The sequence below is a fragment of the Artibeus jamaicensis genome, unplaced genomic scaffold (assembly GCF_021234435.1).
Source record: "Artibeus jamaicensis isolate MK-2021 breed Jamaican fruit bat unplaced genomic scaffold, CSHL_Jam_final contig_1132, whole genome shotgun sequence".
NCBI classification, from domain to species: Eukaryota; Metazoa; Chordata; class Mammalia; order Chiroptera; family Phyllostomidae; genus Artibeus; species Artibeus jamaicensis.
The window spans coordinates 9,610,580-9,628,404 of NW_026521221.1; the positions used below are offsets into that span (position 1 = coordinate 9,610,580).

General features: G+C 49.1%; 1 protein-coding gene across 1 annotated transcript; it reads right to left on the reverse strand.

The window, feature by feature from the left end:
* Positions 1–68: 68 nt before the first annotated feature.
* On the reverse strand, positions 69–17,087 carry STRC (stereocilin). Its single transcript, XM_037154947.2, has 29 exons — positions 17,039–17,087; positions 15,952–16,752; positions 15,838–15,862; positions 13,849–15,097; positions 12,822–12,884; positions 12,622–12,732; positions 12,279–12,445; positions 11,897–12,083; positions 11,646–11,761; positions 11,249–11,381; positions 10,719–10,901; positions 10,411–10,449; positions 10,066–10,233; positions 9,838–9,903; positions 9,238–9,363; positions 8,846–8,904; positions 7,929–8,052; positions 7,714–7,826; positions 6,069–6,204; positions 4,970–5,166; positions 4,677–4,767; positions 4,307–4,463; positions 3,566–3,735; positions 1,814–1,969; positions 1,294–1,436; positions 957–1,105; positions 634–731; positions 391–538; positions 69–193 (listed from the first exon to the last, which is right to left on the reverse strand). Exons 1-29 carry the CDS (start codon positions 17,085–17,087, stop codon positions 105–107), a joined length of 5,313 nt encoding a protein of 1,770 aa, XP_037010842.2. The 3' UTR covers positions 69–104.
* Positions 17,088–17,825: the final 738 nt, after the last annotated feature.

A 17,825-nucleotide genomic window follows, 5' to 3' on the forward strand; every position in this document is an offset into this window, starting at 1 on the left:
TACCTATATCACTCATCAGCTTCCTGAAAACAATTAGAATATACTTCTATCTGCACTTTATTCACTATGACTTAAGATTTCTTTGTTTATATATTGAGACAGGCTCACAGCAGGTTGCCAAGGAAGCAGATGGCTAAGGTCAGGACCCAGGAGGGTTGTGACAAATCCTGGAGGGCCAAGGCTGTGCTTCGACCTATAATGAGACAGAGAATGGAAGGAATGTTACAACTATAGTCCCCAGGAGCCACTGATACTTGCAAACTAACTGCCTGTATACCCCTTCACTCCAGGAATCTCCCTGGGTTCATTTTAAGAATCAGATGGCACCAAGCTAGGAGTCAGATTCTGGGTCAGGAGATGGAGGGTCAAGCTGTGCAGCTGGAAACTCACCCAGCTGTTCTGGAATTTCCATCCCCTCATGCTGGGCCCAGGCAACTGCTTGTCGCTGCTCAGGACTCAGAAAGGCCATTTGCTCAGGAGTGACAGCCACAGCCTGAACACTGGTGAGACTAGACAGCTGGGTGGGGCTGAACACCACCTGGGGATGGGGAAGTGATTGGTATATCCATTGGAGCCCCAGATGGGCTCTGGTTCTCTTGTGGTCACCCCAGGTCTGAGTTCATCAATACTTACAGCAAATTTAGGAGCAGGAATGACAGAAATGGCCAGAGGGGTAAGGCCCTGGATCTGTTCCCGCAGCAGTGCTGAAAGAGCCATGTCTGGGATCCCAGCTGTTGAAACAAGTGGGATGGGCATCCAAAAGTTGTCTTAGCCTGGCCTCTTCCAACCTATAGACCTCCTCCTACCACTCTCCACATACCCTACCACAGACTTTCTCCAACCTCTCATTTAAATGCCCTCCCAGGCTTCCACTGCGAATTCCAGAGAAGCTGTTCACCCATGGTATGGAAATCAATACCTGACAACTAGCATCAGCAGTGGCCCAGCCTCTGTACCTGCTATTGTGCCAATTTCAGTGAAGATCTCAGGCCCCCAGTTACTGACTGGGCCAAAACCACCAGGCAGCACAAGGAGTTGGGCCAGAACCTCCAGCTGGTCCTCTGAGCACTGGAGATGCAGGTTGCCCAGGAAGAGAGCTGCTTGACTATAGAAGAGTGAGGAGAAGGGAGAAGGATTCAGCCATGGTGATCAGCTCTATGGTCATGAATAGGGATAGAGATGGCTTCAAGTGAGGTCCCTCCTTCCATGGGACCACTTTTCATGATCCTTCCCTCCCAAGTGAGCCCACCTTTACCCAACACTACCACCCACATCCCTCCCTCCACAGGTGACCTAAATTCCCAACTGTTGATATGCTGTAGCTCCTCTGGTCGCAGTCCACAGAGTGTGTAACCCAGTGCAGTCAGGTGTAGGAAGTCCAGATGGCTCATGTGCCGGCCACTCTGCCGCAAGAAACTGGAGACCACAACCCGGAGCTGAGGTGGAGGGCAAAGGATAAGGATAGAAATCATGGGGAATTAATGGATGGGGAAGTGATTAGGGAAGTGACATGTGCTACCAAATTATATTCTTTTATTATTAAGACCTAAAGATCCAATAGTCATGGGGAAGGTCGAGTATCTAAAAAAGAGAAAGACAGAAAAAGAGAGAAAAGAGGCAGGAGGGAGTGTTATGTGTCCAGGACCTCAGAGTGAATAAATCACAGTTTCTAAGGCTGCTAGTATGAGGTATTAAGAAAAAAAATACAAAGAAAGATCATTCAGAATCATAGAAAAAAATTCTTGGGCTTTACATGACCAAAGGACTTTATGGGGTGGATTTTGGAAGGTGGTAAGGAGGAAGTAGTTGTTACCTGAAAAGAACTCCAGCCATCTATCTGCCCAAGGGTGCTCAGCACTCCCCAGTCCACCAGGATTAGCTCCTGTAGTTCCCGCTCTCCTAGACCTATTAATAGCCGACCTAGCTGCAGGATCTGCTCAGGACGAAATCCCCGTGGGGGGCCCCACAACTATGGAGAAAGGGTAGAAACGTGAATGGAAAAAGCACTGGACTAGTAGTCAGAATGCTGGGTGTTAGCCTTGCCTCTGACCTTGGCTGTGTAACTCTAGGCAAAGCACATGCCTTCTCTGGGTCTTAGTTTCCTCAACTATAAAATAAAAGGGTTGGACTAAAGTTCCTCTGACTAAGCTGTTATTGGAAGATTCTAGATTCTCAGTAGGAAAAAATAGCAAACTCCAGTTCATGAGTTCTAAACTATTATGTGAACCAGACTCACCTGTTAAAATGCAGATGCTCATACCCTATCATCAGAGAGTCTTCTTCAGTGTTTCTAGCATGGGACTCTGGCATCAGCATTTCAAAAACCTACTCCCCAGATGATTTCGATGCACACTAAAGTTTGGTAATCACTGCTCTAGGTTCTCTCCATTGTACTAACTTTTTTTCCTCAGTATTCATCCCTTTTGAATTCCTATTCAGGAGCCTAACATTTTTTTTTGTCTCTGGAGGTTTCTTTTTTTTTGGCGGGGGGGGGGGGGAGAGTGGGAGGGAGGTTTGCAAAACTTTAAGCCCTGGCCAGGTAGCTCAGTTTAGAGCATCATCTCTGTATGTCAGGTTTGTGGGTTCACTTTCCTGTCAGGGCACATAAAAGAAGAAACCAATGAGTGCATAAATAAATGAAAAAAGAAGTCAATGTTTCTTTATCTCTCTCCCCTTCCCCCCTCTAATATCAATAAATAAAAACTTTAAAGAAATATTTTTCAACTACAGATGACATACAATATTATATTAGCTTCATGTTACAACATGAATATTGTTAAATATTTTAAAATTTTTTCTTCTTTTTAAAAAGATTTTATTTATTTATTTTTAGAGAGAAGGAGAGGGAAAGGGAAAGAGAAAGAGAGGGAGAGAAACATCAATATGTGATTGCCTCTTGCACTCCCCCTACTGGGGACCTGGCCTGCAACCTAGGTATGTGCTCTAATTGGGAATCAAATTGGCAACCTTTTGGTTTACAGCCCACTCTCAATTCACTGAGCTACACCAGCCAGGGCAGTACACATTTATATAACTTACAAAGTAATCGCCCAGGTAGGTCTGCTATCCATCTGGCACCATACATAGTTAATACAAAATTATTGATTATATTATCTATGCTATATTTACATCCCTATGACTATTTTTATAACTAGCGATTTGTACTTCTCAATCCCTTCACCTTTTTCACCCACCCCCCCAAGCCTCCCCTTCCATGTGGAGACCATTAATTTGTTCTCTGTATTTATGACTTTTTTGTTGTTCATTTAGTTTGCTCTTTAGATTCCACATGTAAGTGAAATCATATGGGATTTGTCTTCCTCTGTCTGACTTATTTCACTTAGCATAATAGCCTTTAGGTTCATCAGTGTTGTCAAAAATGGCAATATTTCATTCTCTTTTATGGCCAAGTAATATTCCATTGAATATATGTACCAAACCCTCTAATTTTTCAATCTCCTTTTACCCCACCTCTCATCTCCCTATTCATTCACTTGTTTTCCACACCCAATCAACTTTCTCATGTTTCACCACCCCCAACCCCAATTGGCCTCCCAACCCTAACCTGTTTTGCCTTGCCCATCGCTGCTCGTAGTTCCTCAGGCCCAAGTCCTGGGTCTCCTGCAAATAGTGCCAGACAGTCCTCAAAGTCTGAGAGCTCCATCTGTGCAATCTGAGTTGCAGACCAGGCTGCTGGAAATGTCCCCCGTATATCTGCACAATTTGGCACAGGTTCTGAAGGGTGAAGGCAGGGCCAGGGTCAGTGCAGTATTAGAATATCCTGTACTTTAGAGAACTATAGAAGGAATGACCCCTCCGACCTTTGGAGGATTGGTCAGTGTGAACAGTAGGGGTCAAGGGATTCCTATAGTCAAAGATTTATAGGACACACAGGATATTAGAACAACTGACTGGAGAGAACAACCCCCACATTGTGTAGATGGAACACTGAGGGTGTTGCCTAGGGATTTAACGGCAGATCTAGACCCAGGACCCTAGCCCCACAGTGTCTCCTTTCTACACCCTAAGCTTCTTCCCCACAGAGAAGAACTTTCAGCTGTTAACAAACAGGGAGAAGAGAGCAGGAAAAAGGGAGTCCTGGGCCAATAATGTAATGAGTTATAAATTCTCAGAGCTATATAGAAGAGATCTTGAAAAGCATCCTTTTGACCCCTGAGCTTTATATATTAGGAAGCCCAAGTCCAGAGAGCAGGTGTGAAAATTTGTTCAAAGGACACACCACACCTAGAGCCCCAACTTCTGATTGCACTGTTGCATAGAGCTATGAGTATTTAAGTAGTTTCACCTGGAAGATAATCTGCAGCAGGCCGTACAACCCCAGCTACCAGAGCCGCTTTCTTGGGAGCAAGCTGTGGCACCCCACACAACTGTCCAGCTCTGCTCTGTTCCCAGCTCTGCTGCTTCTCCAGAAGCCGCTCCAGGGTCTCTGGGCCCAAGGCCTCCTGTGTAAGAAGGTAGAGGGGAGGTGGGGAGATCTGGGCAGGTCAGGGCCAGCTGCTGCAGCTCTAATTTCCAAAGTCCTATCTTTTTTTAACAGTCTCCCCAAGGTTTAGGCTTTACATTCTCTGTCCTCAACGTTTTTGGCTTTTGCTTCCCAGAACCAGCTCACCAATCCCCTCTCTGTTCTTACTCCCTCCCTTGTTCCTTCACCTCACCCTGGGGATCAAGGAAATCTCCTCAGTAGACAGAGTGAACACTAGGCGTCCAGCTTGCTCTATCTCATCCTGGCTCCACAACTCTGGTTTCCTGGGAGACAAGAAGAAAATCAGGGGCTGGGATGCTGAGGGAACTGTAAGAAAAAGGAAGGAGAAAAGAGGACATGCTAGGATTGAGGACTCAGAGCTCCAAGGGACTTCAAAAATATTGAATGGGCTGCTACTGATGATGATGATGGTTGAGAGACTGTGTGCAGGATTACTTAGAATCTGGAGTTCTCAAATGTCCATACCCAAGAAGAGGCTCCCGGGACAGCAGGCATCCCAACTCTGTGGCAAATGGCTCTCCTAGGCAGAAGCCTTGCAGCTGATTGAGGTGGGCCAGCAGGGTCTGTAGAGGGATCCGTCGTGTGCTCTCTATCCCCAGGAAGCCAACCAAGGGGCCCAATGTCTCCAGCACTTCCCTTGAGACTGTTGTCTCCTTTGGAGCCTAAAAAGGGGTATTAGAACTTGGGGAAATGCACCTCTGATTCAGAGGACGAGACTCTTTGATCAAGACAGCAAGACTTTGACCTTCCCTCCCTGCTGCTCCCAACTGAAGACCCTACAATGTCACTTTCTTAAACAGTGAGCTCAGATAGGAGCAGAGAGAAAGACTGGGACGGGGAATCCAAAAGATTCTTTGGACTCCAAGGGATGTAGTCAGGAAGCACTAAACCAAAAGATAGGTCAAGGGCAGAGATTTTTAACCTTTTTAATCTCATGGCACACATAAATTAATTACTAAAATTCTGTGGCACAGCAAAAATATTTATATTTTTTGCTGATCTAATAAAAAATTAGGTGTAATGTTTATTCATTCATATCAGACAGCTATTGTTGTGTTGACTGTTGTCATTTTTTAAAATTTGACAATCTAAGGGAGAAGAGGTCAGAGCCTCTGACTAAATAGTCAGGTATTGCATTTTTAAAAATTCTCCCAGCATACCAGTGTGCCTCTTGCAGCACAGCAGTGTGCTATAGCACACAGATTGAAAACTACTGATTTAGGGCCCAAGCAGGGGTGTCCAACCTGTGGCCCATGAGCTGCATGCAGCTCAGGATGGCTATGAATGTGGCTCAACACAAAATTGTAAATTTACTTAACATTATGAGATTTTTTTTGTGATTATGTGTCGCAGTGTATTTAATGTGTGGCCAGGACAACTCTTCTCCTTCCAGTGTGGTGTAGAGATGCCAAAAGGTTGGACACCCCCGGGGGCTGTAGGGCCTTCTAGATTGGAACCTGTTTGGAAGCAGAAGTGTGGGGATGGGTCTAAATGACAGAGATCATTGTCTGAGGGGTAAGAATTGCCCCAGCAGCTGCTCTGAGTCTGGTGAGTGGACTCTTACCAAGTTTTGTAGTGCCCTCTCTGCCAGGGCTTCCCGGTGGAGTGGGGTCAATGCCAGCAATTGTTCTGGAGCAGCTCGTACCATCTCCACCACCAACATAATGGATTCACTGGACAGTCTATCCATCAACCGGGTCCTATAGCAATTCAACAACAGGGGTACTTGGAACTGAGCCACATTGAAAAGGGACTGGAGAATGCCACATTTCCCAGACAAGAGGTAACACCAGATCAAACCCCCTGCCCATGACAGGGACTGATATTAAACAGCCTCAAATCCAATTCTCATCATAGTGCTTGAAGGGAGAGAACAAAGGGAATGGTATATTTCTAGTCTTCCTGAAAAAAAAAAAAGACAAACAATCCTACCTTGTTAAATTGAATCAAAACCAAAAGTATTAAGTACCACGTAAAATCATTCTTTATTTTATAGATTTTTAAAAATGAGGTTCACAGAGATCAGTTGGTGGGGTCTTAGTCCCAATCCCTGTTTCCTAGTGCTGACTTTCCTCTGCTCACTGTGAAACAGTTCCCTCCCACTTGTATAGGGCTATGCAGTTTACAAGTTCCTCTTAGGTGTTCTCACCTTTGATTCTTATGACAAAACTTGGGGGTAAAATAGTTTTTTTTTCACATCCTCTTTCATGAATGAGGGAATTGGATCTTCCAATTCATGGTCCAGGATAATTCACCTTATCCAGGCCCTTGGAGTTCTAAATTACCTCAAAGAACTAACATATTTAAACAGATTTGAATGGCATTAAGAAAATAAAAACTTTTGCCCAAAGGTCATAACTGACATCCTATACTCTGTCTAGTTTTGTCAGTTCTGAAACTGGGCCACTAAGTAGTATAAGAGCCAAAATCTAACGAAAGGCCAATAAAAATGTAAAGATGAGGTCAACTGCTTTTACCTCACTTCATCACCAAGAAGACTAACACCAGAGTTTTCCTTCTCTGACTCGCAGTTCTCATAGCAATAGAGTAAGAATCTCTGGGTTGGGAGGAGCCTTAGGTTCATTTCCCTTCTTACCCAACCCATACCTGCTCTACAATATTCATGCCATGGGCCCATCCAGACTAGACTTTAACAGCTCCTGTGACTGGAAATTCACTACCTCAATTTTCTTTATATTGCGCAAAAATCTGATTTTCATTCACTGCTGCTAGTCGTGTCCAATGAGACCATTCGGAAACATGCCAATCTATTTTTTTTATTTGATAGCCCTTGGGGTATTTGAAGGCATTTACCACATTTCTTTCATAGATTTTCTCTTTATCTACCCCTCTGAACTTACTGAGAATACAGTGTCCTGAGTGCACTACAATCCTCTGGGGCAGAATTGGACCTGCTTCCCCCATTTCAGTTACTGTTAAGCTCTATTAATTTGGCCTGGGTTACTTTCAGATTCCTTGGCAGGCCACATCACAGGGCTGTCACCCTCAGCTATTCCTTGCTGGGACCACGCTCTAGGCACTAACTGATACACAGAGTAACTTTGAACAGAATCCTCAGCTTCTGGCAATACTTGATGTCAAGGAAACACCAGACAGAAAAATCACTACCTCTAGGGCATTTTCTAAGGACAGAGCTTCTACTCTGGGTTGAGTTCTAAGGATCCAGCATTTCCACTTGTAGCACTTACGGTAAGTCCAGGAGTAGCTTGGTGTCTAGCCCACTCAGTTCTGGCCCCAGAGTAGCCAGCTCTGGCTCTGGCATTGCCATCCTCCGCTGTAGCTCTGCCCAGATACAAGCCCTCTGTGGAAAAGGGTGGGGAGGCAGGGCCAGACAGAGCTGAGCATGGGAGCATGGGAGTCCCTGCCTCCCTTCTCCCTCTTAATGCCCAGACACCTCTCTCACCAGGCTCCCCCGAACTCCAGTGGGCAGTTGATAGATCATGTGTACTACTTCAATGAAGTCTGTCATCAGGTTGATCTGCTGCAGAAACTCACAGGACATGCCACCTGCCAGGGTTCCCAGAGCCCTGTGGGTGTGTGAGTGGGTAGCTGCTCATTCAGCACATGCTGCAGCCCGTCTGCTCCTTGATGTCAACACTCTCAACACAAGTACAGATGTTTGTTTATGGGAGTTTGAGAAGTGTTTTTCCTTAGATAGTCTCATTAGCTTCCCACAACATCATCGCTATTTATCAGAGAAGAACATAAAGATTTACAGAGGACAAATGATGTTCTTAACATCATTCTACTAAAAATGTGGTAAATTGAAACTAGAACCCTGTCCTTAGATTCTAAAGCCCATGGTTCTTTTACTGTGGGTGTAGGTAAGTAATATTTACTTATTCCTGTTCATTCCTGCTTGGCCAGTGGCTCTGAAGTCACTTTGAATTAAACTAATAATAACACATGTCTACTGGAAGCTTATACTAGGCCAGGCACTGTGTTAGGTACTACATATGCCTTATCTCACTTAATCCTCACAACTACCTATGAAGTAAGTACCATTTTAATTCTCATCCTACAGGGAAAAAAACCCCCCTGAAGTTTAGAGAGTTTAAGTGATTTTCCCAAAATCACAAATAGGTGACAGGCCTGAGACCTGAACCTGGGTCTCCTGAATTCCTTAGATCTAACTGGGACAGGTGTGGCACTGTGGAAGGGCAGAGTAAGGAGAGGAGGAGCCAGGAGAATGCCCACAGGTTGGGACCATGCATCTTTCATCCCCGTATGCCCCATTGCATATCACATGGTGCCCGGAACATGGTAAGCGCTTACAAGTGCTAGTTGAATTAAACTCACTGCTCGACACAAGTTACTCACTGCAGATTCCTGAGAGTCAGGTTGTTGGGCACCTGCATCTTCTTCCAGAGAAACTGTGCCTACAAGAGAAAGAAAGAGGAACTACTTCCCAGCAGAGACATTGCCCAAAGATCTAAGATGCCTTGGACCTAATCCTGCCTCTGACCCTGTGGGCCCCACCAGTCTCTCACTCTCCCAAATGCCCACTCCTCTCTCAGAGAGAGAGAGACAGAGACAGAGACAGAAACAGAGAGAAATGGAGAAATATGGAAGAAGGAGAAAGAGCAAAGCAAGTCGCAAGTGTCCTAGTATACAGGACACTAGGAATAAGACACCAGATCTAGGGCTAAGGAATGGGTAAAAGAGGTGGAATGGATTGACAGGGAAATGTGGGGGTAAATGGGGAGAATTACCTGCTGCTCAGACCAGAGCAGTTCCCGGTAGCGCCTTCGGTCAGCCAGAAGAGCCGGAGAGTCCAATTGCAGCAGCTTTAGTGGTAGCAGGGGAAGCAGGCAGTCTGGCCAAGTGGTGGAGATGGGCTGCCGGTGGGGATGGGTGTAGCAGTGTAGTGATAGGTGAGGGCGTCTGGACTGGGCCCTCAGAGGAAGGGAGCCATGGGGGCAGGAAGGGACCAAAGCTAGGATCAGAGTGGAATGGCTTGTGCCACTGTGGCAATGCACACCCAACAGCCCTCACACTGAAGGTGATTGTGGCCAATTGTTGTTGCTATTTAGTCATCTGAAGAACTAAAGTGCCTTAGCCTCTCTGAGCCTTGGTCTGTTTATCTGCAAGTGTGGTGATTAGCCTGCAAGGTTTGTTAGACCCTTCTGGCTTTGATATTCTATGACAGTGTGGGTCATGTTGTCCTGAATCTGGAACTGGGGAGACCTGCTAATGTCTTGGTGGGCACAGAGCTAACCTGAACCCTCAAGTCCACTGTCTGAGACAGTACTAGCCATATGCAACTGCTCTGGGACACGGAGAGGAGCCTCATCAGGAGATCCCACACATACCTGACCAGGGATACACACAGCTGCCTCAGAAACTGTTGCACCCATATTTTTAACACCATCTTTCACCTGCATGAGAAGTATGTGTATGTGTTTCTGGGTGTGTGGGGAGGTACGGGAGGCCTTCCCTGGCCACAGGGAAGATGCCCCCCTCCCAACTAATGCCCACAGCCCTGATTGTCTCACTGCACCACCCCCCCCCCCACCTGCTACCCTCGCGTGCTCTCATACCCGAAAAGTCTGCAGCAGTGCTGCGGTCTGGCAGGCTGAGAGGTGTGACAGTTCAGGGGCCAGGCAAGAACAGGCCCCAACCAGAACTCTCTTAGGGATGGCCTGCAGTGTCTGAGAGCTGAGGCCCGGCAGCAAAGGATGCAAGGAGCAAAGTTCCTCCAAGGACAGCTGGGAAGCAAGAGAAACAAGAGGCCTGAAGGAGAAGGGCAGGGTGGTGGGGAAGACAACAATCGCAGCACAGCCAGGCAGCAGGTATGAGGGGAGCTGGGGGGGGGGCAGATGTGGAAGCCAGCGAAAGGGGGCACAGAGACCCCTCAAGAATGTTGAAAAATTGCTGCTACTTACTTCATGACTAGGAAGGAGCCGTCCAAGCAGCAAGACAGCCTAAGGTGGGATGGGACAGGAAACAAGAGTTCTCAGGTCCCAGCAGCCAGCTCCTAAGCCCTCCAAAACTTTCAATGGTCTCTCTACCACCCCCTGTAACCAGCCTGGCTCCTGGCTGTTTCTTGATCTGAGGAAGGGGAATAAGGGAATACTCCTTGGAACAGAGGATTAGGAAGTTTCAGGGAGGCTGATGGTATCCTTGCATGTAATTCTCTTGACTGACATTCCAGAGGGTGGAAGGTGGATGCCAGGGAGTGAGGTAGGCCCACCTGGGCTGGTGTGACACTGGTCCCCTGCAGGGCAGGAAGCATGGCTCTAAGCTGGGGCTCTGACAGCTCCTGCAGGAAGCGGAGCCCCAGCTGAGGGAAGAGAGGGGCCCAGACCCGCAGCTCCCGGGGGCTCATCACAGCTCCTCCAGATGAGCGCAACACCCCCAGAAGTTCATATGCCACCTGTAACCAAAGAAGATACGGGACTGGAGAGAAAAGACAGGTTCCCTTAATCCTCTCTAATCCCACATCTGGATTTCCCAGGGCCTAGGCTAGGGCTTGTAAACAAGGACTCGCAACAGGAGTGGGTTGGGTTCGAGACATCAAAGGATATGTTTGGAGTGTCATAGATGATAGGGTAGGGACAGGAAGAGGTGGTAACGGATAAGAATGGCATAAGGAATGGAGATGGCAGAGATGGGGGAGGGGTGGCACCACTGCGTTCAAGCTTAGCTGAGATGACTGGGCAAGTCCTCCACACAGACCCAGGGAACTCCTAGAGTCTGGTAGGCCTGTGCCAAGGGGCTCACCCGTCCTTGTGGGCTGAGGGTCCCATTGGCCGCGCATTCCAGCAGCCCCTGTTCTACCGGCCCCATCGGATCATTCAAGGGTACCAGGCTCTGCAGCTCCTCAGGGGTCAGGAAACAAGCGAGGGGCCCCAGCCTGAGGAGGGCACAAAACTGGCCTTCATGTGGTCTCTGAGGCTAGTACTAAGGCAGGGACCATGTGGATGCATGGAGTTGGCGCTCTGACCACTAAACTAGGACATGCCATAAAGCTAAGAGACTGTCATACGTAGGCCTCCCTCCTGGAGCCCACCACTGCCTACTCTCTTGCTCCTTTCTACCCAGGACTCTAACCCAGCATGGCAACTGCACCTGCTTCTCTCCCACTCTGGCCTTGATCACTGATCCTACAACTACCTACCTGCGCACTTGCTCCTCTCCATCCTGGACACTCTGGTTCACCAGGCTACGCAGCACATGCCGGGCATGTCCTGGCCCAAGACCTGCTGCTGGCCAGCTATCCTCCAGGGCCTGGATCTGAGATGGGGAGGGTCAGCTTGAGTTAGGGTCACTGAGGGACAGTTTCAGGGAGAGGATCACTAGGAGACATGCTTCTGACTCCCATCCCACCTAGCAAAAGATGGACTAGTCAAGTGAGGATGATTCTCATACCTGGTGAGGACTGAGCTGCAGAAAGTTCTCTAGAGGGAGGTGGGGAAGCAGAGGCAACACTGCCCACAGCAGCTCTTGGGGCCAGGCGGGCACTTCCCCGAACAGCTCAGGGGCTAGCAGTCTCCTTGCCAGAGCCTCTTTCTGTTCAGGCCTCATTCCTGGGCTGTTATCCCGAATGGCAGCCAGGCTGGGGAAAGTAATGAGCTTTAACCCTCAGCCCTGTTCCCAATTGTCCTCTGGTTCTCTGCAGCCCCACCGTCATGGGCAGGAAAGAAACTCTCCCTGGTTTTAATAGAGAGGGATGCTGTGGAAAAATCTGCTCTAGGCAAATAGGGTTGGCCTGACCCTGACAGGATCAGAAGGAGTGGTGTGAGGTCCTTACACACTGTCATTGGCCAGCAGAGATGGTGGGAAGCGCATCAGGTCAGAAACAGCCAGAAAGGGGATGAGCGGTGATAGATCAATGAAGAGCTTGGAGGTGAGGCGTGGGTACTGCTGGAGCAGCAAAGCTGTCAGGTGACCAAGGGCCTGCTCCTCAGATGGTGGTACCTGTGCAGGGGCACAGGAATGGATGGATGCTGGGTCTGGAGACACTCAGTATCTTTGCCATCTCCTCTCTTGAGTTCCTCCTTCCACTAGGGCAAGCCTTCTGCACACCAGGTTCCAGGTGCTCCTGATTCCTATATTTCCCTCACCACCCTGTTCCCCTCCCTCTCTATGCCCACCTGCAGCTGGGACCAGGAACGGTGCATGAGCGTCAGGAAGCCCTGAGCAGCCTCCCTTTCTGCTGAAAGCACCAGCTGCTGGAGATTTTCCGGGGGCATGTGCAGGTATGCCTGGGAGTAGGAAATCATAGTGAGCGTGGCCTCACTGGGTGGGGACACAGCTGTCACTCAATCCACCCCCAAACCTCTCCAACTGTTACCTGCATTAGAATCTGCAGGGCCCAAACACTCTTCTCCCTCTGGAGCAGATCCCACAGAACAGGCTGGTGGGGGGAGACAGACAAGATGCAAGAGAGCTGTTTTCCCTGTCCCTCGTGCAGCTTCCTCAGGCAGTCCAACTCCACTTGCCAGGATGAAGCTAGTATATGTATTTCCTCAGATGTTAAACTCCTTTAGGTCAGGGACCACATCTCTAACATCTCTTATACCTATATCCTCTTCCAAGCCAGGTCCATAGTTGGCTCAATAAATACTTGTGGATTCGAACCAAATTACTACAAGTCTATCTAATCCCTCTTCATTGATCCCATGGCTTGAGAAAGATGGGTCCTAACATGGTGTAAGAAATCTTTATATACCCTTCAGAACCTAGCAAAGTGCCTTACATAATAAGCACTCAGTGAATTGTGGTATTTACATATTCTATCCTCTTCCCTCTATAGAAAGGATACTGAAGTCCAGAAAGCTAAATTAAATTATTTGCCCAAGCTCATACTAATTTGTGGCATAGTTAAATTTAGAACTCGAGTCATCTGATTTGTAGTCTCCCTAAATTTTTCTCATTCCTGCCTTATTTTCCTATTTTTACCAGCTTTCACTGTCGAGGGACAGAATTAGAGCCTTCCAACTTGATCCCTTTTTTTTCTGAAGCAGAAAGGGGAAGAGTCAAATAATTGGAAAGAAAACAAGATAACATTTACTACATATTTCTATTTCATGCACTATGCTGAGCCCCAGCATATATTATCTCACGAAATCCTCATAGCCACCCTAGAAGAGTAGCACCATTATTCTCCCCCATTTACAGATGAGGAAAAAGAATTGTTCAGAGAGGTTAACTAACTTGTACAAAGTTCATCACAAAACAAAGAGATAAATGCAAGGCTGTCTGACTCCAGAGCTGTGTGCTTAAACCACAACATTATACTAGTGCGTCTCACTATTAGAGAATTCCCTGGGAGGCCCTTCCCTCTGTTCCAGGAGCTTTCACCTTGGCAGATCACTCACACTGAAGCAGGCCAGCAACTCCATCTTGCTCATTCCAGAGCTGTCTGTGAGATCCAAGTCTGGTGAAGTCGGCAGTTCCTCCTGTTCCAGATATTCCCCAACTGTCCGCAGCACACTGCGCCGGCCCTCTGGGCGGAAGGCATCCCAGAAGGAACAGTTGTCTGGGAGACTGGAGAGCAGCAGGGCCTGACCCAGCATCCCCTGAGCTTCAGTCCCTCCAGCCCCTGGACCCAGGAAGAAGGTCAGCAGGCGCAGGAGATAATGTAGGCGTGTAGGGTGGGCAAGGGCAGGCACAGAGGACTGACAGCGCGGCAATTGAGAGAGCATGCCAAGCAGGAAGGGGCCCGGGGCCAGGCAGAGTGGGGATGGTCCCAGTGGTGGCAGGGAGGGCAGAAGAGGGCCCAGTAGCCCATCTAGGAAGCAAGTGTCATTGCCCCCACGACTTATTCGGCACTGTCCTGCTAGCCAGGGCCAGTAGGGCACCAGGGCCTCATATATGGTGTCATTGACACATACCATCATCAGGAAACTGCCCCCGTCTGGACAGCGTTCCCCACAGGGTCCAATGTGGCAGGGTGGGAAGGCAGTGATATCTGGGGTAGGGCCCTGGCATACATGCTGAACCCAAGCCTGGTTGCTGGGGGGTACAGCCTGCAGACTTGCCTCCCTACACAGCCGCTCCGCCCATAGAGTCTCATTCTCCAAGAAGCAACCCCAGAAGATCTCTGGGGTAATGGGAACAGGGGGCAGGCCGTCAGGGCAGCTGGTGGGGGGTGGGAGCAGACCAGCACAGAGCGGCTTTATCAGGCGGCGGTTGGGGCCAGACAGGGCTGAAAAGGAGAGGTTGTTACAAATTGCTTCTAGGAACTGGTCAGGAAACTGGTCATGGCAGGCCTGTAGCCAGCCTTGGGCACCTGGTGCCCATGAGACTGCATACCACACAGCTGTCTGGCAGATGGCAGTGATGCTGGGAGGGGGTGGCGGGGTGGCAGGCCTGGTGAGCTGGCAGAGCAAGTGGATGGAGAAGTTGGAAATGCTGTAGGGTGGTCCCGGGCCTGAGTGGTTCTCGCAGAGGGCCTCCACAGAGATGGCTCGCCGTTGGCGAGGGCTGATGTGGGCTGAGGGCTGGGAAGTCCTGGGCAGAGGTACACCATTGCTCAGGCAGTGGAGAAGGGCAGGGGGTGGGGGTGGTGATCCAGACAGAAAGCCCAGCGCCTGGACATCCCAGGAAAGGTTGTGCCGGACGCCCCTGAGTGCAAGGGAGGAGTAGGTAGGATCTGGTTAGTTTACATTTCCTCCAGTTGAAGAGTCTGACCCTGGCCCAGAGCCCTGAAGGGGGTGGTGGCAAGCACAGGCTTTTCCAAACATGAAGTCCCTGGAGTGTAGATGTTCGTTTTAAATTGTGGGATGCAGGGAAAAAGGAGAGATCGGTCCTGCTGAGGCACAAAATCACCTAGGAGAAGCCCAGTCAGAGTCCCTCTGTCTACCTGACCCCCTCTTCTTCCTTTTTTATATGCATTTAGGTAGCTTAAACATAACCCTTGGTTGGCCTCATATCAGTAAATCTGCACAACAACTGAACATTTCCAGCTGTGCTCTGGCGCTGTTGTGCTGAAATAGTAAAGGGTGGAGAAATCTGGTCTTGTCCTTTTTTTCCCACGTTCTGTCTTTATTAGCTAAAATTTGTTAAGCACTATGTGCCAGGAACTGGTCTATGTGATTTACACATACAGTATCAATTCATTTAATCTCCTGGAACAACTCTGCAGTAGCTGACACTATCCATATTTTACTCTTGGGGAAACTGAGGCATAGAATGAGAATGTGACCTGCCCAAGGTCACATGGCTAGAAAGTAGAGCTGGGACACCAACCCAAACAGCCACACTCTAGAACCACCAAAACCACCAAATTGTCAGTTTCCTCTTCTATACTGAAAGCTGATGACTTCCCAAGCCCAGTCCCCCAGAACTCCTCTCCTGTTACTTACCATAATAGCAGCTGCTGTAGGTTGCCTAGGAGGGAAAGAGTAAGAAAGAGGACTGCCCCAATCTCACCCCTTCTTGCCCTGCCATAGCCCAGCCCTGGCCCCAGAAGCACTCACCTCCCTGGCACTTCCCATTGGCATCAGGCTCTGGTTGCCCCAGAATGGAAAAGACCTCATCCTGCAGGGAGTCAGTGACACGGAGCAGCCCCTCCTGGAAGGCAGTATAGAGGGGGGCCCCCACTGTGCGCAGCAGACCTCCCCAAAGAGCCTCCTCAGAGGCCAGTTCCCCCACTGGGATGAGTAAACCCAACAGACCCTGTAAAAAGTGGGGGGCTGGCTCCCTCCCATCAAGGCCTGTGGCATTGGTGGGCTCCATACTGGGCTGCACCTGCACCAGGGTCTGCCAGCGTGTGCCCTCTAACAACAGCAGCAGAGAAGGCAACCAGTCAGCCACCAGTATGCAGTCAGAGGGCCCATCACGGGTGCATGGGGGTCGGGTAGGCATAGGGGGTCCCCCAGGAACTAAGGCTCCCAGTAGCACCTCTGCGAGTCCACTCAGCACACCTGCCTGGTGCCCCAGGAATTCCCGGGGGGTCTGCTCCTGTCCCAGCAGTGCCAGCACATCCCCTAGCAGCCCTAGCATTGGCTCCCAGTCCGGGCTGCCTCTCAGTGTCACTAGGAAATCATGGAGCCGAAGGGCAGGGGGCTGGGGAGGTGGTGGCTCTCCCACCGGTCCCTCCCCCATTCTCCCAGGTCCAAAAGAAGAAGAAATGTTGGCCAAGAATGCAGAGAACTGTGAGTGGCTGAGGGACCCCCGGGAAGCCAGGTCCAGATTGGAGAGCAATGACTTCAGGAGGGAGAGACCAGGGTCCAAGGACTGAGGCCCAATAGGGGCCAGAGTCACTGTAAGAAGAGAAACTGGAGGTCACTAAAGAGGAAGATCCTAAAACCCAAACTCAGCCCTGCCCTGGAGCCCAGTCCCAGCCCAGATCTAAAGATGAGGTGAAGGGGATGGGGAGCTGGGTCCCTTTCATCATCCTATGTTGTTTTGGCTTGCTTTCTTAACTGTCATTTTCTCCCTCAGTTCCAGTTCCTGCCCCCTTTTTGTATCTTACCTAAACAGTTAATCTGTGCATTCTTAAGTCTCTTTCCAGCAACCTCCCCCTTCATCCCCAGAGCTGCTCACTGTTTTTCTCACCTGTACAGGACAGCAGCAGCAGCAGCAGCAGCAGGGGCCAGGGGCTCAGAGCCATGTTTCCAGGTGAGCACTGGTACTAGAGGTGAATTCTGGTTATTCTCACCTTGTGTGGGATAGCCAGGTAAGGGCAGGCCACTACAGGCAGCCTGAGTCTCCACTGACACTGTAGTGTGGTCTTTCAGGAAACAATATCTGTAACCTGACAGCAGGTTTGTCACCTGAGCCACTGAATACCTGATCCTTCGACTTTGGAGAAAGGTGTGCTTCTGTGAGAGGAACAAATGATAGGGGATCCCAGGGGGCCCTTGGAGGAACCCAAGAGGATAGCTTCAGTTAGGAGCCTGAATGCAATTAGGAGTAGACAGACATGGAGATGGAAAACTGGAGACCCAGGGTGTACTCTGGGGTCTCTGCAGAAAAATATAAGAAAATAAAGAGGGTTCAAAGGAGCTAAAAACAAAGTAGGATCTGAGGGAATTGAGGAAGAAAGGGAGCGCAGGAGAAAAGAACTTGAAAGCCAGGTGTAAACAGAGAAGAGGAATGGAGAAAAGTTCTGGTCCAAGCATGGAGCACTGAGGAAGAGGAGGTCTGCTTTTGATTCAGTACCCAGAACCATAAAATGCGAAGAGCTGGGCGGGACTTCAAGGAGCACACAGACCAAACCCCTCATCTTATGGATGAGGAAATAGACCCAGTCAGTTGTTTGAGATTTGCTCACTAGCCCATTCAAATGTTTGGGTTTGCCTGCTGGCTCTCTTACTGAGATCTGAGGAAAAGCCCTAAAGAAAATTCT